This window comes from Carassius auratus, chromosome 4, assembly GCF_003368295.1.
Source record: "Carassius auratus strain Wakin chromosome 4, ASM336829v1, whole genome shotgun sequence".
NCBI lineage: Eukaryota > Metazoa > Chordata > Actinopteri > Cypriniformes > Cyprinidae > Carassius > Carassius auratus.
The window spans coordinates 11063344-11084767 of record NC_039246.1 but is presented as its reverse complement, the minus strand read 5'-3'; the positions used below and the strand labels follow the sequence as shown (position 1 = coordinate 11084767).

At 36.4% G+C, this 21424-nt stretch overlaps 3 protein-coding genes across 3 annotated transcripts; all 3 read right to left on the bottom strand.

Annotated features, from left to right (window-relative positions):
• Nucleotides 1–12433: 12433 nt before the first annotated feature.
• LOC113068746 (hemagglutinin/amebocyte aggregation factor-like) lies at nucleotides 12434–13371 on the bottom strand. Its single transcript, XM_026241594.1, has 4 exons — nucleotides 13314–13371; nucleotides 13111–13183; nucleotides 12696–12884; nucleotides 12434–12608 (listed from the first exon to the last, which is right to left on the bottom strand). The coding sequence occupies exons 1-4, from the start codon at nucleotides 13366–13368 to the stop codon at nucleotides 12434–12436; spliced, it is 492 nt and encodes a 163-aa protein (XP_026097379.1). The 5' UTR covers nucleotides 13369–13371.
• Nucleotides 13372–15230: 1859 nt separating this feature from the next.
• LOC113058287 (hemagglutinin/amebocyte aggregation factor-like) lies at nucleotides 15231–17955 on the bottom strand. The gene is made up of 6 exons (XM_026226053.1): nucleotides 17884–17955; nucleotides 16480–16698; nucleotides 16319–16397; nucleotides 15816–16004; nucleotides 15574–15726; nucleotides 15231–15429 (listed from the first exon to the last, which is right to left on the bottom strand). Exons 2-6 carry the CDS (start codon nucleotides 16532–16534, stop codon nucleotides 15384–15386), a joined length of 522 nt encoding a protein of 173 aa, XP_026081838.1. The 5' UTR covers nucleotides 16535–16698; nucleotides 17884–17955; the 3' UTR covers nucleotides 15231–15383.
• Nucleotides 17956–18745: 790 nt separating this feature from the next.
• Nucleotides 18746–19915, bottom strand: LOC113068737 (mitogen-activated protein kinase 12-like). The gene is made up of 5 exons (XM_026241581.1): nucleotides 19816–19915; nucleotides 19685–19716; nucleotides 19403–19466; nucleotides 19219–19318; nucleotides 18746–18761 (listed from the first exon to the last, which is right to left on the bottom strand). The coding sequence occupies exons 1-5, from the start codon at nucleotides 19913–19915 to the stop codon at nucleotides 18746–18748; spliced, it is 312 nt and encodes a 103-aa protein (XP_026097366.1).
• Between the last annotated feature and the right edge of the window lie 1509 nt (nucleotides 19916–21424).

Below are 21424 nucleotides of genomic sequence, written 5' to 3'. Positions count from 1 at the left end.
AATGAGTTGGTTTTGTGGGCCAAATATTAATTCAACTTTGTTGAAGCCCAGAAAGCCGGAACTGTTTTAGACCATTTTCTGACACTTAGTTGCAAAACAACGACTTATTAGGAAGGGAAACTAAGGGGAAACTGCACATGTGTCAGGATGTTCCTGGTCACTGTAAGGTTTCCATATGATGGAGATGCTATACTGGTATAACCCTCAACAAGACTGGAGTATAGTATATGCCTCCTCCATCCCAGAGCTAGACTCGTCTAGACTTCAGTTTAACAGGTGCTAGAAGAGCCAGTACCTGAGACTAGGTAGAGAAATAGATGGAGTCAGACCATCGAGCCATTAGACTCGTGCACGTCGAGGCTGTGTGTTCAGCAGTAATGGATTTCAAACACGCCACATTGCCCACGTCTATAAGAAAAACACTGAGCCATTAAGGCCAGAGGGCCTGGCACAGCAAATATTTGGCCATGGATGAAGGTAGGGTCATGTGATTGGTTTTATGGCACTCAGATTTTCCATATACAACAATTAGTTCTGAGCAGCGTGTCATGTGGACCTGTAGTTACTCCAAATAAAGCACTTTGCAAAGGCCAAACACTTTCATATCGAAACCTTTTGTGATTAAGCACATACTCACGAGTGTGTGTTTCCCATTTGCTCGTGCAGTGATATTTTTTGATAATGAAAATGAGCTGGGCTTAAATAATCATTATTGCAGAATTGAGAAAACATTGCATAAACTGAAAACGAACTCTTATATTTTCTTTACACTAAGCTATTTCTAATCAAAAATCACAGCGATTATAGGCTTTTATGCAAACATACTGATGCCAAAGCTGTTTTATGGAACGCAAAAAAATATATATAAAAGCTAGCTAGTGCACATACTCACAAATGTTTTTCAGTGGCGCTTACTTGTCACAAATTCACAAATCACAAATTTGAACCAGCTTGTATCATATTCCCACCTGCAAACAAGAAAATAAACTTTTTAAATATTTTTACATAAACTTGCAATCACTTATAAAATATACAAGAATTTTAGTTCAACGTCCAGAAGGAAATCATGTCCAAAAAACATTTATTTACACTGTAAATAAAGCAAAGTTTATTATGTATGTTTTCAAGAGAAAAATATTTGAAGTATATTTAGGCCATTTCTTTGTAATTATTTGTAAAAAAAAAAAAAAAAAAAAATACTAACAATTTCTAAGTGAAAATTGTGTAAAATAGTAAATCCTTACTATTTAATAGTAAATATAAAGAAAAAAAAATTTTTTTTTTTAGTGTATCATGGATTCTGTCTTTGATGACCCATCTAACAAAATAGTTTTGAGTAATGTTCCCATTATCTTACAAAAACATTATTTTTTAAAAACATTAAAACATTATTTATGCACATTCAAAATGTTATTATTTTTATTTTTTTTTCTTAGTTATTCAAACATTACAGGAACATTCCATCTTATAATTTTTGGAAATGTTACTTTTGTATGTTCACTTCACACTCTGAGGTAGTAACATTTAAAAAATATTAGACGAATATTTAATGTAATGTATATATTGTAATGTATAAGTAGTGTTTTATGGTAATATTTTGATCATTATTAAAAATCTGATTACTTTCAACTAACATTCCATTTATGTTACTGCAAGAATGTTTGTTGGGGAGCACCTTGCCAAAACTAATTCTGTCCAAAGCATAAATGTGTGGTAGTTTGAGCAATATTAATAGTGAGGTTTGCTTTAGCAATGCTATGCTATAGATACACCAGCAGCGATTGGACAGCTTGGCATTTGACTCCCAGTTGGCTGGGGTGTTTGGTAAGCGTATCCATGTATGCTCACATCTTTCTGATTGTCACGTATACTGATGTCCCATTTTAACAAACCCTCCCCCTATGGTTGATGACCTACGGGGGCCTAAACATAGCAAGGACGATGGACAGAAGCCCCCCTGAAGTTTCCAGGAACCGCATATGGCTATCTTAAAATCAATACAGTAATGTGATAATGTGTTAACACACCACTGAGTGGAAATCCTGTATAGATATCACTGCAGTTTGAGTTTGCATTTAGTTTTTATTGCTAACTGACAACCCAACCGTGCTGATAAGACATGGTCAGAGTCAGTTGAACAGTGGACGTGACTGTGGCTTATCCTGTTCTGTTAAAATCGGTTAAGCTGACTCATGCGGTTGAGCTCAGTTGATCTCATGCCAGCGCTCTGGCACAAAGACTAGGAAACGTTCATCAGGGCTTTGAGAAGCCAATGTGAAGACATCCCTTTGTCTCTAGGGATGGGCCTCTGACAATGTAACATCGCCCTCCTGTGGCAAGATGCCAAAAAAATGCCCAAATAAAACCAAAACTTTGCACTTTTGCTTTATCTAATTAGGCGGCTTTTCACAGAAACACCCTGAGAACTGATTTCAGTGTCATGTGATCCTTCAGAAATCAATTGAATATGCTGATTTGCTGCTCAATAATCATTTCTTATTAATATTATTCTTGAAAATAGTTGTGCTGCTTCATTTTTTGTAAAAGCCATGATCCTTCAAGATCTTTTGATGCATGGAAATTCTAAATTGTTGGAAACAGAATTTTTGAAGCATTATAAATGTCTTAACTGTCACTTTTGAGCCATTTAACACAACTTAAAACAAAAAAAAAACGTAATTTTATGTAAAAAGCTACTTTTTGGTATACTCGCACATATCATGTGACGTTTACAAGGTTAAATGGCTTTACATAGTCATGAGAGGATTTGAAAAACTGGATATGGGACTAACTTTGAATGAGTAAGAAGGTTAATAAACAGTTTTACCACACTAGTCTCATGTTAGCACACATAATGTTTAGTTTGGCTGAACCTTCACAACAGTGTATATTTGAACGTTTATCCTAGTGCAGTTTCATGCCCCATAGACTGCCGTTATAAGTGCATTACTATAAACTGATTTTTCCAAACTGACGGGAAGACTCAAAATGTATTATTTTCGGTAAATGACAGCTCACATGCTATTGATAGACCTGAGCTTGTACTGAACCTCAAAACACCCTAACTTTGACAATATATATATATATATATATATATATATATATATATATAATTTAATTTTTTTAATTTTTTATTTTTTAGCACATGAGTTCAAAACTGCTTTTTGCACATGAAGGTATTAATTCCTGAGGCCGTGTCATCCCAGGTGCACCAGCTGGGCCAGTCAGCCAAATTGTCAGCAGAATTACACAGACTGCACACTGGAAATTTACACTAAACTCCACCTGGAAGTTATTTAACATTCCAAAAATATATTAGCTGTTAAATCCAACTTTGTCACACTAACTCTCTGGACAATTCACGTGGAATGAGATGGCCGATCGCCTCGCTCTCCCTGACAGAAACCAGATGGACAGTCTGGATGTTCAACAGAGGAGAAGAGTAATGTGAAGCGAAATGGTAATACATTAACCTCAGACTAGTTCAGTGGCATACACACGCTTATGTAACACCTCTTTCTCTCACTGGTTAATATTTAGTGTGTTTTCCCGCTGCTGATGTCCCTCAGAGGCTGAAGGTTGAAGTGGAGGGTCTGTTTGATCTCCTGTGATTCTGGACCTCCACCGAGAACCAATCTAAACAATGTTTGCCTCAAAGTCACCTTGCTTATTCAAGGAGAGCAATGAAAATGGGTCAATGAGAAAAGTCAGAGGTTTTTCAAGCACAGAGTTTACTATCAACTATCAACAACCTTCAGGTTCAGCATGTGAGCATTTAAGAAATGTAGAGAAATTTAAGCTTAAACAAGAAGTCTCTCTTTTTCTTTCAGTGTGCACATTCAATTTTGGAGTTATGCATATAAAATATACATGTAAGTAGGAAACAGGATGTGTGTTTACTTACCTCCACCAGAAGCTCTCTGGAGCAAAAGTCGTAACAGTGATAAATTCAACAGATAGCAGGCTTTAAAGAGACAGTTGACCTAAAAATGAACATTTGTGTACTCATGTGGTTCCAAATATGCTTCTTCTTCTTCTTTTTTCTTACAATGAACGTGAATGAGGCTGTTGAAAAGTTTTATGGAATGCGTATGAAGGCAAGTGAGATTTGAACATTGTGCAGCAAGAATTTCAGTCAGTAATAGATTTTGGTCTGTGCCTCAAGCTTAAAATATGACATAAAGGACTTGAAATATAGCATAGAAGGACTCATAATTTTATAGTGCTTTTCTGGAGTTCAACAACTCCTCTTTCACTTTCATAGTATAAGGGAAATGGTGCATTTTTGTCGAGTTTGACTTCCCTTTTACTTTCATTGTACTTTCACTGGAGGAAGTAACTAGAAGCTCCTAAACTGGAGAGCACAGCGCTGGCTAACATCATGGGTTTGATTCCCACATACTGATTCAAATATGCAGCTTAAATGTCTGCCAAATGCATACATTTACTGTACATTTGAATAATGTGGCCATGGATTTTCTTCAGAAATGTGCCTTTCATGCTGCTTAGAGGAAATAAAGCCATACGAGTTTGGAATGACACAAGGGCAGGTTAGTAAATTATTACTTTTTAAAATTTAATTTAATTTATTTTTAATTTAGTTCAGTTTTAGTTTTTTATTTATTTCCTGTTAGCAGTTTTAGTGCTTCAGCTTTAACATTCATATTTTTGTGTTTCATCTAATATTTCTATTTTATTTTGTTTCATTTTAATTGATTTTTTTTTTTTTAGTTAAATAGTTAAACAGATATTTAAACATATTTATCTGTCATATTTCAGGTACCATTTGTAATTTTGTTTCGTTTTTTAATCTGACATTTGTGTTTTATTATAGCTTTGCCTAAATTGAAACCCCAATCATTCAAAAAGTTCTGACAGGTCCTTCAATTTTTCAGCTAATTTAATAATGCTTTTAGCTACCAATGAGACCAAAAGTAATATCAGGATTTTACCATACTTGAATCCAACACATGCTAGAAATGACGTAAAAATAGTCTTGGGAAAGTTGCAACTTTTAGAACTTGTCCAATCTGACAGGTTCACACGTTCAGAAACAGACGTGAAGAGTGGCTCGCTGTCACTCGCTGCAACCTTGACCTGCACGTCCCTGACCGATCAGAGAGCAGGATTCCTCTGATGTAGATCATGTGCTTGAGTTTGACAGGTGTGTGTCATCTGGTGAGGTCACGGGGACAGTGAGAGTGTTGTGTCGAGGTTTTAGAAAGGCAGAATTGTGCCTGTGGAGAGCAGGGCACAGTGGACAGTGGGCTATTTAAAGAGCAGTCAGACCAGTCAGCAGATACTGGCCTTTATAGAACATCCTTTCACCTTTACAGTTTGCTTATTACAGGGGATAAAAATGATCACTGGCTGTTTGAGCGGCATTGAAAACTCAGATTAATAGGAGAAACGCACCGTCACATCACCTCCCGGAATATTCTGGCGTAGCATCAGAAAAGATTTCTCTCTCTCCTTCTCACATGACGGCCAACAATGGGCAAATAATTCATATTTACAGTAGGTTTTTGCAAGACAGGACCCGAAAGAGTTGGATATAATCATTTATAAGCTTAATGCCTTCAACCACTCCCTTCTCTGGCAGGTTTTCCTGGTACTAAGAGATCCTGAGCAGATTCTCCAATTGTCCAACATACCTGTAGACATTTATATTAAACAAGCAAACAAGCAAACAAGCCAAAAGCGGTCATCCCGGCGTGAGTGCTGAAGACAAAGAACGTTGTCTTTCCTATTTCTAAAACTTCTGAAGTGTAAGCAAAGGAATTTACCCATTGTTCACTGTTATTAGCCATGATTCTGTGCAACTGTGAAGACTTATTATCTGACAGCAGCTATTAATCAAACGCTTGAGTCACACACACATAAGATCAAACTACATACATATATCATGCCGGTAGTTGTATGTTTGAGGTACAGATATGGGTTTTCTGGCATCTCCGAGGATTTATGATGGTGTCTGACAGAATATTACATAATTGGTGGGTATAAGAAGTGAATTCTGGGTGGAACGGGTAAGAAGGCCTTGTTTTAACCGGCTTCATTTCACAAACAAAGGATCGTCTGGTATGACATTACCACAGACAGTTCCATATGTGTGAATCTCTTCCTCTCCTCAACATAGAAGATATTTTGTTGAATGTTGGTAACGCTTTCTGGTCCCCACTGACTTCTATAGTATTTTCCCCACACAGTGGAGGTCAATGGGATTCTGTTACTGTTCAGCTACCAACATTCTTTCAGAAACCAAACTGGTTTGGAAAAATTTGGAGTGTGAGTAAACAATGACAGATTTTTTTATTTTTATTTTTTGTTGAACTGTCCCTTTAAATGGAATCTGTAAACACCGGCAGAATTCCACGGAAAGTTCCGCAAAATTGGAACACCAGTCATTCAAAAACTTCTACACATCCCATAGATGCTTGTTTATTAAATATTTCAGCTAATTTAATGATACTTTTAACTACTAATAAGACGTATAGTACTACTTGTTGTACTTACCATGTCTGAATCCAAAATTCCACAAATTTTCCCATTAAATTCAGCATTTTCAGCATTCACCGCCATTCATATTTGAATATCAGCTGCACTGAAAATGTACAATAAAGTGTGAAACAGCAATCTTATAGATATAGATAAGGATAGTTGATGAATAATTTGACCATGAACTCAAGATTTTAGGTTAGATTAAGAAAGATGTATGATTTGCTTAGCTATTTGAATTTCTTTTGCTTTTCAGCAGTGCTTTCAGTAGTAAATAGTGTGTGTGTCTATATATATATATATATATATATATAATGCATTAAGAATAAGAATGCATTTTTAATAAGAATAGTTTAAATAGTTTGATTTAGAAGAATTTCTAGAATAATAATTACCCAACTATAGACATTACACACATATTCATCAGCTATATATTGCACAGTACTGTCGTTTTGGTTGCACTGGATCTGCTAAATGTTGGACAAAAAATACTGTCATTATGTGCATTGTATGAACTCTGACTCTGTCTTTTTCCACACCCTTTGAAAGTCCCCCTCTCAGTTTCTTTCTTTCAATTCAACTCCATTTCTTTTCTTTTTTTGGCCTAAGACTACATAACACGTCCTTACAAAGTCCTTCGTTCAATCCCTCACTCTTTTTCTCTTTCTCACTCGGCCGCTTTACAACACTCAGCCGTATCCTTTCATAGGCTGACTCTCTCTCTAGTCAGCTGACTGTCTGATTCTGCCTCAGTGGCAGGCTGAGCTCAGCAGCGTGGCAACGTGCAGCTTGCCATGTCCGCTGTCTCTATGGGAACCAGCTGCAGCGAGAAACACAGCAAAGCTCAGCACAGCCTGCAGATTCATTCAGAAAATCTTCTGTCTGAGAGAAATGTAATACCAAAAATGTCTGGCTTACTGTAAACAGACTTTCTCACAGTTTCTGTATACAGGTAATAATTAAATCCTCAAAATTCAAGACATGTTACCTCATATCAGGTTTATTAAACACTGGACGTGGTAAACAGTGGTTAAGGATCGAGCCTGCATATGATGTCTCAAATCAAAGTACAATACTTAGGATAATTTGTTAGTTTATTAAGTGTTGCATTACTTTACAAATAGTTTATTATAATGTATAAATATAAATGGAATATACACTACCGTTAGAAATACAGTAAAATGTCACATTAATGTTAATACTATTTAATTAGTATATATATATATATATATATATAATGTTTTTATTTTTTTTACGTTTTTATTTTTTGAAGCTACAGTATATGAAGAATTGCAATGCCTCTGATTCTGATGCTGTCATTCATTACTGAAAGTATCCCTGAAGCACCTTTTAAAAGAGTGAAAGTCTCAGATTCATGAGAAGCGAGTACAGTCAATTACAGGTGTCTGAATGACTCTTCTCTTCTCACAGACACTGCTGATCTTTTGAGACAATGTGTAATCAGATGCCCCACTGTTGTAGAAGCCTATCAATGTCAGAATCACCGGCTCCCAGACAGCCAGCTGGCATCACCAACTGCCAGCATGATGTTAGACGGCTCTCCTTAGGAAACCTTGAAATTACGACCCAGGCTAAAAATAGTCTTCTCCTTGAGTCAGTGCATGCTTTCAAATATCAGAAGTTTAAGCTGCTGCTAAATTTGGATTTGATTACTCAGTTAGCAGATGCACCTACAATGCTTGAACACGAATGAGTGTGATCTTTATTAGCCATATTTTTTTGCAGTGGAAGCATGCTTTGCCACGTATCATATTTCTGTGTATTAGATATATGGTGGCAGCAGACCATAGTAGTGTGCTGATGATCACAGAATGTTCTAATGAAATGACCAATGTCAAGATGACCTGTTAACACACTCAACCTGATTAATGGAGACTGAGCTGTTCAGTTCTGCAACATAACTAGTGTGCGAAAATAATATTTGGTTTGTTCAGTTAATGCAGATGTGTGAGAATATGCCGTAAGCAGCCAAAATAAATGCATATAACATTGATTAAAAACTTAGATATTTGAAATTCTTAAAGTGATAGTTCACCCAAAAAAGCAAATTCTGTCATTCATATATTAAAAAAAATCAATGTTGATACCATTTTCATTCATAAAGAAATGCACAAAACTGAAATAGGATTTTCTTGTGAAACCCACTTTTACTTTTACCAAATTACTGTCTAATTAGTGTCTAAAGTGATTGTATCTCTTCACAAGACTTGGACTGAAGCATTCGATTCATATAGTAACTTTAGGAACTTTTTAGATCTTCTAAGTTTGGTTACCTTGACTGCCAATAAAGTGACAGAAACTTTACGTTTTTAGGTTTTATTTAAAAAAAAATTCTTAATTTGTGTTTTGAAGATTAAAGTCCTATTGGTTTGGAATGAGTGAGGAAATGATGAGTGAATGAGTACATTTTTATTTTTAGGAAAACTAACTATTTATTTATAGAAAAACCATATAAAGCGATTGCTTTTATAAATGTATGTCTCTCATAATACTCTGCGGCTGGTCTCTTTTGATAACACATGATACTTTCATTATTTAAATCCATTAATTTGGTAAAGTAGGCTCATACACAGATATACAGGGTCCTGCACCATTTCAAGGATTATTTAGCAATAATGACTGAAATGATGACACTTTTAGAGCCACAACCAAATCAAAGCCAATTCATCAACAAAGCAAACCAGTGACCAATCACAGTAATCCATTCATGAAAAGAGCAAAGCAGCAACCAATCAGACTTAGGCATTGATCAAATAAGCATGCTAGAGATGGGCTGATGTCATACAAGACACCGCTCTACACGTACAGTATGTGTGTCATAGATGTCTATTCTCAGCTGGTATGTATATTAACTATACTATAAAAAGCATCACATGTCTGCTGTAAGCACTTGCATGTGTTTGTTGCAAAGTTTGTGTGGTGCCACCCAGACAATCAAGTTATTTAAACAGCTTGACCTACAAATAAAAGGGCGCTTTCTCTCTCTCACACACACACACTTTTGAATGCTGGGAGTGTGACGGAGGGGTGAAGGGAGGTACTGGGATCAGAAAGGCTCTGCAGCTGTGGGTCTACGTGAGTTCTGGCAGGGACACACTTTCCCTCTCTCTCTATCGCTCTCTGCTTCCACCCTCCCTCCCTGGCATCTATTACTTTATTCTACTCTTCATTTTTTGGTTTCTCCCCTCTTTCTCTGCCTAACACCTTCCCCCATCCCCCAAGAGACCTTGACAATGAGAGATGTTTCACTTTTAGCTTGATATCTGAGACGTGTGAAAGACAAGCAGAGGCATGGGAACCGAACTGAAAGAGCAGAATTTCATTTAGCACAAAATGACTCAGTAGACAGAAAATACAGTGATTAAAATCACAAATGCCAGAGTTGTCTAATTTGGGAGACATGTAATATAGGACAATAATCTGTAAAATAATAATGTAATAAGGCTGATGCTCCTGTTCACAATGTCTCCGGTCACAATGACAAAAGTTTAGTCTTAGTCTATGTCTGTCTGTGTGTGTGTGTGTGTGTGTGGAAATCAGCTTTTTTGGGGCCATGAAGCGGCCCCATCTATCTCACGTTCCACCTGCTAGACATACATTATGGAGACCATCTGCAGCCATTCTGCAACCTGCTTCCTGAACTGGACACAGTAACACAGTGGACTTGTTAGTTTGTTTCCTCAAGCCATGTGACCTACAGGCTAAATATTATATTCCAGCCAAGGTCAGTTAAAAAGATTCAAAGCAGGGAGTGGAGAATGAGAAAGTAAAGCCAAGAAGAGGGCAAAGAGGGCATGCAAACTGCAACAATGTAGCTGATAAAATGATTCCAGGAGATTGTGGAGTGTTTTAGTAGTTAGGTCACTAGTATACAGTACAGTATAATGTGACTTGCTTTGTTTGAGTGCAAACTTGTTCTGTACTGCCACAGTGTGGTCGTAGGTGGAATAATCCGTTAGAAATGAGCTGTTCTGATTTCACTTTGGAATTTTATTTTTAAACAATTGTATTGTCATGGTCATGTTTTTTTGTTACTCACTTGATGATTTTATAATCCTAAGCGTTTATATGAGATAATATGAAAAAATGTGCATGACCTTATAAATTATGAACGAAACGTAGCTTTGTACAAAGTGCCGAAAACAACAATAATAAGATATTATTTATGATATGTTAATAATATGATAATAACAACAATAATGTTGTTGTTTTTGTTATTAAACTTTTGCCTTAAAAGTACGAATTACTGCACGGGCTGCATCACGTGATGCGTCTTCTCCCAGCAGGTGTATATAATGCTTCCTATCAGATTATGCTACCAACACTGTCTTTATTCTACTGTAAAGCACGCGCGCTCACCTGTACATCTTTGACTAGCATTACAAACATTTCTTAAACCATGGGTGAGGATTTGGAAAATGCATATCTGTTTTAAAGTAATGTTGACATTATTTTGAACTGCCAGAACTTAAATTTAGGTCTTAAATGTCAATCTTAATGGTGTCAGTTATAACTCACTTTTAAGGGGGAAGTCGTGGCCTAGTGGTTTGAGAGTTTGACTCCTAAACCTAGGGTTGTGAGTATTTGAGTCTTGGTCTGGCAATCTGACTTAGGTGCCCTTGAGCAAGGCACCAAATTGCTCCCTGGGTGCCACAGCATAAATGGCTGTCTGCTGCTTCAGGTGTGTGTTCAGGGTGTTCACTACTGTGTGTGTGCACTTTGGATGGGTTAAATGCAGAGCACAAATTCTAAGTATGGGTCACCATACTTGGCTGTATGTCACTTCACTTCAATGATATACACTTGCGTTCTAAACCCCCACATAAATATCTCCCCCCAGACGTGTCAGTGGGTGTCATTTTTTTAGTTCAGTGTCAAGTGAAACAAAAAACAATAACAGACCAACTTATTATGTAACTGTACATTTCCATATATAGGAAACTTATATCTTTTAATATACTGCAGTATAAGAATGGACCATCTATGGCTAGCCTATGTACTGATGTGTATGAAAATACAGAAGTGAAAGAAAAACCTGCACTACATTTTTCATGTAATAGCTTTATTGAAACTCTAAGTAAATTTCTCTTTCATGAGTTAATTTATGTGTTAACATAAGGCTGAACAGATTAATAAACAGATTTTTTTCTTTTGTTAATATAGGTCTTAATGAAACTTTTCAGAACAGTAGCAGTTAATGCTGTCTCCTGTCAGTCTTCTATCAGTAAGAGTTCTCTGGATAAACCGGGAGAAACATCAGGTTTCCTCAGGTAAGTTCTGATTGCATAACATTTGCTACATTAGATGAGTAAATGAGTCAAAGAACCAGAATAGATACGATTTTTATTCTATACAATGGTGAATCTGTCTTTGATTAGATTACTGACTGACTTATGTTACTACTTAATGTAAAATGTTTGATGAAAATAAGCATAAAATAGTTATGAATTACCATGAGTTGGGTTGTTATTACTGGTAACATATCTGTCCACCTTTTTAACCACGATTGTGCTGAAAATTGTGGAATGAATTTAAATATCAGTGCATTGTCAAATTTGAGCACATTTAGGATTTTTTATAAAGGTTAATTAGGCAGCCATCTGTGATCTAATCAACAATCATTTTTGAAAATGTAAAACCAATTCAATAATTTTAGCCCTCTGAAGCATGCAAACACTCAAGCACAATCCTGTTTTTCTACTTTTGAAATGTAAGGTCCACTGAACTGTGTGAGTCTTGTCATTTACATGATTGTTGGAGACAGTACTTGTACCTCCATCGGCGATCTCTGAAAGATGTAAATCAAGCATCACATTAGTGAGCAACAGAGCACACAGTCTGACATGTTTGACTTAAGTATAAGAAATGACCTAATGAGCAAGGGGATATATTCTTAAAATGAAAGCAATTGTTCTCACTCATGAAAATCATCATGGTAGCTTCCAGTCCCCACCAGAACTCTCTGGATAGGCACAGTCCAGAAGAAGTACTCATCAAAGGAGTTCACGAATGAAGTCCACTGACAGCCAGAATGACAATGACCCCTGACCTCAGAAGTGCATTTACTTCTACAGCAGTAAAACTGCCACCTGTGTTAAACATGGTATTGACACCAGCTCAGATGAACTCAAGTGAATCAAAGTTTAAACATAAGAATCAATCAAACATCAGCTCACCGTCTGTCCTCATGATAGTTATTATGGTAACTGTTTATTCCTGCGATCACATGGTGCGGTGGACACTCGAAGCTGAACGTTTCGTCAAAGTCATTGACATAAGGTGACAAGAAACAGTCTGTACCCCAGCTGAAGGTGGGTTTACAGCTAAATTTCCAACGTCGGTCATCATGATAACTGTTGTGATAGCTTTGTTTATATTAGTAAGGAATGGAGAAAAAATTATAAAAAAAAACACATTCCATAATCACAATTATTATATTTGTATTGATAGCTATATTTAAATGTTACAATTGATTGGATTCATCCATGACAAAGCTAACCCTAATGTATAATTTTTCAATTCAAGAAAGTTTATGCCTTTATAATAATTTTAAAATAGCTGAACAATTATTAATTAGTACAGCCTACTCACCTGCTGATGGAGGATATAGACTGTCCTGGAGGGCACTGAAAGTTGAGAGGCTCATCATAGTTGTTATGCCAGTCTGTGGAGTTACATGCCCAACCAGTTTCAGCTTAGAATATATTTTTAATATCAAATAACTCAGATCACAATTAACACAGGCTTGCATGAAAATTAGAAAACTAGAAAGGTTATTTAGAAAGGACATTCACCTTGTCCACTGGCAAACAGCCCAGTCAGTAGCAGAAACAGAGCAACTCTCCTCATGGTCTCTTGTGTTCAAGGATGCAAAGTATGTGATGCGTCCTGTTTACATAAGCTGTTGTTGTGTCTGACTCCTGCAGCAGCCAATCATGAGTCAGACAAACATGTTTCTTAATACAGCAGCAGCCAATCACAAGTCTGCAAATCACGCTCTGACTACAGCTTTTGATGCACTATGAAAACAATGTGAGACAGCGTGTCTTCAGAAACATATCGTTTTTATTTTTGAAGATATAAATACGCAATAATACAGAAAAATGTTACTGTATGTAAAACTGTACAATTTTATTATACAAAGACATATTGTTGAAGTTTACTTTTTTCATGTGTAAAGAATAAAAGCTATAGTAAAACTTACTGAGCACACCTTTATATAAAAATAAAAATCATATAAATATGATTTGAACTTGATTTGAAGCCACAACTTTTCCACCTAACAGGTGGAAATCATTTGGATAATATGTTATTTGTTTGAACAAAGGCCTAAGTCATGTACAAAACATTTATCCATAAACAGAACATGGCCAAACCTTCTAGTTGTGAGTAAAACAATTACATTCAAGCCTATCAAACACCTTGTGAGCAGGATATAAGGATCCCAGGGTTAGTATTGTCTTTGGTTAAGTAAATAACACAGTCAACAGAGATAATTGCCAGTCTGATCCGGATGAATTATCTTACTCATGACTGGCTCTATTCTGATTGCCAGCACCTTGGCCAGGATCTTATAGCCACAGCAAAGTCAACTGATTGGGTGGTAGGATGCACATTTAAGTGGGTCTTTATCCTTTTTTGAGAAAGACTGATATGGTTCCCTGAGTCATGGTTGTTGGGAGAGATTTTGAAACAAGGACCTCTTTAGGTACCTTGCTCAACAAAGAGGCTAACTTGGCAGAAAACCGTTGGGACCTGATGCTTTTCCAGTTTTTAGTTTTTTTAATTGCACTGTCTAACTTAAGAGCTGTTTTGTTACATTCTAAAGCGGATATGTATGAATGGTAGAAAGATGGCAACTCAGAGTTGATGAAAAACCTTTCTATCCACTCTATGTTGTCCACTTAAGAAGTGTGTAAGGCCTCATAGAAAGATCTAAACTGATCATTAATAACCTGTTGATGCATAATAATGTTGCCCTCATCGTCACCAATTGCTGCTATTAAACCTGCTTTCAATTGATAGCACAAAAAACTCTCAGCCCGCTCACTGTGTTCATAATGAGTCTAGAGCGCTTTCAGGAAAAGTTCTTCTGTGTGCACACTGGTCAGAGTGTCAAACTCACCTTGCAACAAAAGTCTCTCTTTATCCAGTTTCTCAGAAGATAATGTTGAACTGATCAGTTGAATTTGATCCATTATTTCTGTGATCCGTTTGATTTCGGTTTCTTACTTAACATCAGTCTTGATGCAAGCATAACGGAAATATCTGCAGTTGCTCCTGCTCTTTTTCATTTACTTCAAATCCCAGTTCCAGGAGGCATGGCAATAGAATTCATTTTCTGTTTCAAATCTTGATCAAGTCATGAGTTTGATCAACTTTATTGTGATTAATCAAGTCTGTTTGATTAAGAGGAGATTTAAAATGAGTGTTTTTTGTTTGCTTCCAGGAACAGAGTTGGGAAACACTGCTCTAAACAAGCCTATTGACTATTGATATAATAATTCTTTAATCCATCAGATAATGTCAACCATATAATGTGACTTGAGTGCTGCACTCTCATAATTTTTTATATGAAGTGCCAGATCTGGCAGAATCCTTTGGTGGCCTATCCACTATAAAATATGAAAAACAATATGGAAATTGTTATTATTCAAAATATTAGCACTTGGCACACCACCACACACACACACACACACACACACACACTAACTGCTTCAGTTTACTTTATGACACTATACATTTTCAGACATGACATGAAATGCATTTTCAGTCTCAGACCTAAGACTTTATTAAAAATTCTTGGATCAGTGATTTCCATCTTGTGTTTATTTCAGATTTGAGAGTTTTTGCATTTGAGAGTCTTAGCATTGTACTTTACTACAATACTCGTACTTCCAGCGACGGTCTCTGAAAACATTAAAAAAGATAATATGTTAGCATTAAAATATGCAGTTTCACATTCAAAGCTTTTTCAATATTCAATTGAACAAAACATTCAAGAGAAAAAAAGAAGAAAAAAATCTGAAAATATAAAAAATCTGCTTTACTTACTCATGTTTGTTTTCATGGTAGCTTTCAGCACCAACCAGGTAGTTTTGGTTTGGTACGGTCCAGTGGAAGAGCTCATCAAACCAGTTCACATAGGTAGTCCACTCACAGCTCGTAGTACAGTGGCCGTTACTTCTACAGCAGTAAAACTTCCAGCTGTGTAAAAAACAAAAACAAAACAGGAGTATACCTGACATCAGCTCGAGTCAACTCGCACAGCACATCAAAACAAAACCGGAGCTCACCGTCTGTCCTCGTGCTTGTTGTTGTGGTAGCTGCTCATTCCTGCGATGATGTGGTGCGGTGGACACTCATAGCTGAGCGTTTGGTCAAAATCATTGACGTCAGGTGACCAGAAACAGTCTGCACCAGAATCAAAGGTGTCTTTACAGCCGAACTCCCACATCCGGTCCTCATGATGATTATCATGTTGGCTTGGTTTATCCATTAGGGAAGGAAACAGTAAGTACAGTAAGAACTTGATGTTCTGATTATGTGTTCTGTTTCATCACTATAGAATTATTTTTGAGAATGTATACTTAAATTCTTTTGAAATGGAATATTGACTTATCTGGGGTTTCAAATTACCATGCATGTTTAATAGCCAATAACCTTCATTTCAGTGTAAACTGCATTCATTGATCCATATGTTTTTAGATCACATTAACCCATGATGTATTGACTTTTACTTTAGTAAAATTTTAACAGTATCTATACTTTACTGAAGTACAGTCTGCTTTTTACTCACCTCTTTATGTAGGATATCGACTGTCCTGCCGGGCAGTTAAAATTTAGAGGCTGGTCATAGCCGTTTTCCCAGTGCAGCTCTGTGGGATTTTATTCAGACTGAACACTTAACATCTAGCATTTCCATCAATTTGTAAAAAAAAGTTTTCTTAAGTTTCTCACCTTGTCCTTTGGCCAAGAGAGCCGTCAGCAGAAGAAATAAAGCAGCTCTCCTCATGGTGTTATTGAGTGAAATTACAAGACAACTTGAGAGAAATGTATGGTTTTTATACAGACCTCACATATGTAAGGTCAGTCTGTTGCTTAACAAGTGGGATCTAATCATGTTTGAACAGGTGGGACAGATTTTTGCTTCAAGGTAATTTCTTAGGAACAGATGTGCTGTGATAAAAAAAACATAAATCCTTCATTTTTTTAGCAGGAGTTTAAGCTGTTTAAAATGAGTGTTTAGTTGCCAGCAAATGATATCTTTAGCTTTATATATATATATATATAAACACTACTTTCTGTGCTACTACTTTCTTATCTACATAATTTTTGGGCTTGTCTTTATTAGGGAGTTTTTGATCTGTATTGTCTGCACCTGCACCTTTAACAGTAAACAGTTAAGCGTGATAACATTTATGTTAGACTGTTACTGTATGTACCCTAACTCCTAACCCCAACCTTATGCTTGATGTTTTAAGGTAAACTTGTGTAAGATGAGTTATGCAGTCATTCTCAGGAAAAGCTAAGGGTTATTGCACTGAAGATACATTTTTGTTATATATCTTGTGTACTGAAAAATAATCCGATTTGTTAAGGAAAATTCTTAAAGGTTTAGTTCAGCCAATAATCAAAATTATGATTATGAGCTTAATTTTGATTACTGGGTGAACTAACCCTTAAACATTTACACTCACATATACAAAATATATATTTTTTAAAGTCAATATCTAAAACTTTTTTTGCTCCAAACTTTCATGTTTAATTCAATGTGCTTGTCATCTCTTGGTAACTATTTATGAAATTTACTAGCAATTTCTGATTGAAAATTGTTTCACAACCAAATATTTTTCAGTCTAACAAATCATTAAACACTCAATAAGATGGTTTCATTCATTAATTTAAAAAGAGGTGCTAACCATGACATATTCTGTGTAAACTATTGTGTTAATAAATTAAATAAGAACTTATTAGTAAAGTAAATACCAAAATAATCCTACTGGCATGCTGAAATCATTAAAACTAGCTTTCAAATAAAACTGTTTTTAGTTGCAGGTAAAAAATGGATTTTGCATATTCAAGTCAAGTAATAAAGAGATATCACATAACCGTATAATAATCTGGAACCTCATAACTGAACAACATTGTGACTCTTGTCATATAATTTACATTTATTCCATTTTCTTTTCGAATGCATTTATGCACTTTATAAATTGTGTGTATCTGTGTTCACTCAGAGGGGTGTTTCTCTGCAGTGCTCATGCGTTTCTCTGTATCCAGAACCAGCATTTGCTCCAGAGCGTTCATCGATCATTACACACAAATAACTCTACAGTGTAGCAAAAGAAGGAAATTGCTTACCTTCTGATCTGGCTTCAAAGAAAATAGTGTTTAAGTCTTTCTTTGGTACTTTAGGTAGACCTCTGATGTAGTTTTTGGCCTGTTTGGGTGGATGCAGAAAACACATGCATCAATTGTGCAATTGCATGTCTGCATGTTTGTGCATGCAATTAATTTTCCTGTGGTTTTTATTATTTGTAATACACACATCTTGGCTCTGTAGTTTATGATGAAATCTGGTGCTGGTGTTCCTGTGATTTTCGTGATCTCTCACTGCTGGTCCCGATCTACAAGTCTATGTCAAGGATTCAGTGATAAGGTAAACAATGAGTCCGCACACCAGAAAATGCTCCTTAGCAATTTTAATGATTGCTCACCACGTGTAATGTTTCGGGTCCAAGCCGTTCATCAGACATGAAAACAAGTGGGGAGACACACCTCCATATATACAGCCATGTATGATCACATGATCACATACATCCATGATTAATCACATGACCAATCAAGTTAAATTGCAATTACATCAAGAAAACAGATAAAAAATATATATATATATATAAACCGACATTTGTAATACAAAAGATATATAAGATATATTAAGTGGCTAAGAGAAGGCTTGCAGTGCTTAAAGCATAGCCTAGAAATTTTTTAAAAAATGTCTCTACCACTGTAGGCAGTCATGATAGATGAGCAAGAATGTAAATACATAAGTGGTACCACAAAAGTGTGTTACATATGTCAAGTCAGCAGAACAATAACACAACATTTACAATATTAACAAAAGGATTCAGTGATACAATACTGAGACAGTACAGTTAACATTTATAAACTTTATCTGTTTGATAACTTGTTCACAAGTCAAGAACAACATAATATCAGTCAGCTAATCATCAAAGTCGCTAGAACATGTGAAAGGAGAAATTATCATTCAGTTAATGGCCTTCCAAGCAATATGTCCACCATTATGCAGCCATTATCTACTAAAACAGAAAAAGAGTTCAGTCGTCGAACCAGCTGTTGAAAAGTTCTTACTTCAGTTGGAATTTAAAGTTCTCAAGATACAATTCAGTCAATCTGCGTTATTTACAACATTTCTTCTGGTTGGAGGCTTCCATAAATATTATGTTTTTACGTAGAGCTCTGTTATTCAGTTTCATGGTGCAATGCAGGAATATTTAGTAGAGCATGTGTTGTAACTCGGTGCCCATTTACCTCAGAAAAATAGGCTAAGTTGTAATTTAAGCACAGCTAGTGCAACCGGCCCCATGACCCCCAGTCCTACAGGGACATCTAGTGGTTAGACTATGTAATAGCTACATTTATTTGTAAACGTCTCTTTTGTATAGTGTTTCTCACCTGTAGTGCATCCAGTTGAGGATAACCTCTGGTGCTCTGTACCAGCGGGTCACAACATAACCTGTCATCTCTGAATCTGCCTGATGTGCAAGTCCAAAATCTGCACACAAAAGTTACAGTTTTTACACTTATCCAGCTCTTTAGGAAAGCTGATGTATACACTCATTTAAATTGTGCTATAGACCAAGTTGTTTTAATACCTTCAACTGACAGTCCTGGTTCACTGCCAGATTTCCTGGTTTGAGATCCTGAAGAACTTCAACAAAAGTAGACATTTACAATAAGCACAAGACAAATACATATAAATGCTCCTACTTATTATATATAGCCTGAAACAAAAGTGCACACCTCCAGACGTTTTCTCAGTCATTACAAAAGAGATAGACAGAAGTTAAATAAACGTCAGGGAACGTCACCCACAAGTCGACCCTCTGTGCATCTATCTAAACTCTCCGAGGTCACTTACCCTGTGAATGATCCCGGCTGAATGAATGTACTGTGGAAACAGAGCATGAGCGAGAGATTTATAGATACCACAAAGTTATAAAGGACAGAGTACTTCACAGATGTGATTGTGTGTATATCTGTGCCTATCCTTCAGACCCCTCAGTATCTGATAGACCAGAAACTGCACCCTGTCCTCCGATAGTCTCTGCATCTTCATCAGCTTTCCCAAATCAGTGCCCATAAACGGCATCACCCGGTAACTAAGAGAAAAGGACATTAGCTGCTGTTTCATTGTTGGTCTGTGATGACAGAACTTAAAACAATTGCTAATGATCTGAATTACATACAGTACTGTACTAGTTTAGAGGTAGTTTAAGTGGTGATAAGAAAATCTAGATTTTTAGGTTGAAATCTCCTAAAATAGTGCATCAGAACTGAAAGAATTGACACACAAATCCTGAAATCTGTCCTACAATCTGTCCTTGAGAACAGTATGGACTGGAACGGCCGGTGGAGCTTCTTGATGGCCACACACACTCTCATCTCACGGTCAGTGGCTCAACTTTGGATAAATTGAGAAGAGTACGAGCAATGTTTAACAATTGTGTCTATAACCATCTATGAGATCATTGCGAGGTTGAAGTCCCATGGACATTGCATTGTCTCGTTGATTGCATTTTTAAACCTCTACGTCTGAACCTGAAGATGTGGTCAGGAAAGAGGTTGAGCACGTAGTGATAGCGTAATGGATTAGGATCATTACTCAGTCTAAAACTTGAGCAACTTGGTCAAGTCAAGAATCTATTCAAGCGGAAATCCTGCTGAAGACCAACACAATGTCTTTAATTCGGCAACTTCTGCTTGTTAAACGCAGACAATGACATCAGCAGGGAGACCTCTTGTCTTGCAAAGGAAGAAAAGTTTACAGAGGTTTCACTCAGATAAGCCACGAAGCCTTTAGTTGAAGGAGAATTAAGAAAACAGATGGAAGTGCATGATGCAATTGAAAAAAATAAGGCCAGTCTAAAACCGTTCGTTGTGCATTCATTGCACAGCTCTCTTGAGAAATATCCTCCTTTAGTTACAGAGCCAGTAGACTAATTATATGTTTCATCATGTAAAGTAATTTTAACAGAATTAAACAAACACAATTTATGGGGGTTTGGGGCTCCAGAAAAAAAAAACTTTAAGTACATCTACAGTACAGTTAAACAGAATTTTATACAATGTTTCAGCAGCCACAAAAGTTAACTTTACAAGTTAGTTTAAGTGCACTACTGTAGATAGACATCAGTTCATCAGCGGTAACCATAGCAACAGTACGCTGTCTTTCAAATGTGAAACTAACATTTTATGTTATTTATACGTTTACTCATTCTTTATCATATATTTTGATAAAGAAACTCTCAAAAAATGAGCGTAAACGGAGTGCAACTTGGAGAGCCCTGGTGGATTAAAGTTTCCACAATTATACATCCTGTTATCCTGTTAAGATTTTTATACTTTTTTTTATTAAAAGTGATGGTGAGGGGGTTGTGGATACATGCTTAGGGAACTGGCTTACTCTCAAATGAAAAAAGACCAATCCAGTCCCAGTGAAACAGCTGAAGGCAGTTCTTGGCTTTGTTAAAGGCATGCAAGCAAGAGACCATGAGGAGGGTGCAGATACACAAGAGCCAGATAACAGGACGTCCGAACAACATCAGAGAAGTAACACTTTTACCAGTTTGTACCAAGTGCTTAGTATATTTTTCACACT

Coding starts and splice junctions, on each gene's coding strand:
- LOC113068746 (XM_026241594.1), bottom strand. CDS start 13,368: ATGAGGAGAGTTGCTCTGTTTCTGCTACTGACTGGGCTGTTTGCCAGT. Junction 13,184..13,313: donor GCTGTTTGCCAGTGGACAAG/GTGAATGTCCTT, acceptor GTAACTCCACAG/ACTGGCATAACAACTATGAT. Junction 12,609..12,695: donor AACTATCATGAGGACAGACG/GTGAGCTGATGT, acceptor TGTTTAACACAG/GTGGCAGTTTTACTGCTGTA.
- LOC113058287 (XM_026226053.1), bottom strand. CDS start 16,534: ATGAGGAGAGCTGCTTTATTTCTTCTGCTGACGGCTCTCTTGGCCAAA. Junction 16,398..16,479: donor TCTCTTGGCCAAAGGACAAG/GTGAGAAACTTA, acceptor AAAATCCCACAG/AGCTGCACTGGGAAAACGGC. Junction 15,430..15,573: donor TACCATGAAAACAAACATGA/GTAAGTAAAGCA, acceptor TAATGTTTTCAG/AGACCGTCGCTGGAAGTACG.
- LOC113068737 (XM_026241581.1), bottom strand. CDS start 19,915: ATGCCGTTTATGGGCACTGATTTGGGAAAGCTGATGAAGATGCAGAGA. Junction 19,467..19,684: donor CAGCCGGGATCATTCACAGG/GTAAGTGACCTC, acceptor GAAGTTCTTCAG/GATCTCAAACCAGGAAATCT. Junction 19,319..19,402: donor GAAGGTATTAAAACAACTTG/GTCTATAGCACA, acceptor TTTTGTGTGCAG/ATTTTGGACTTGCACATCAG.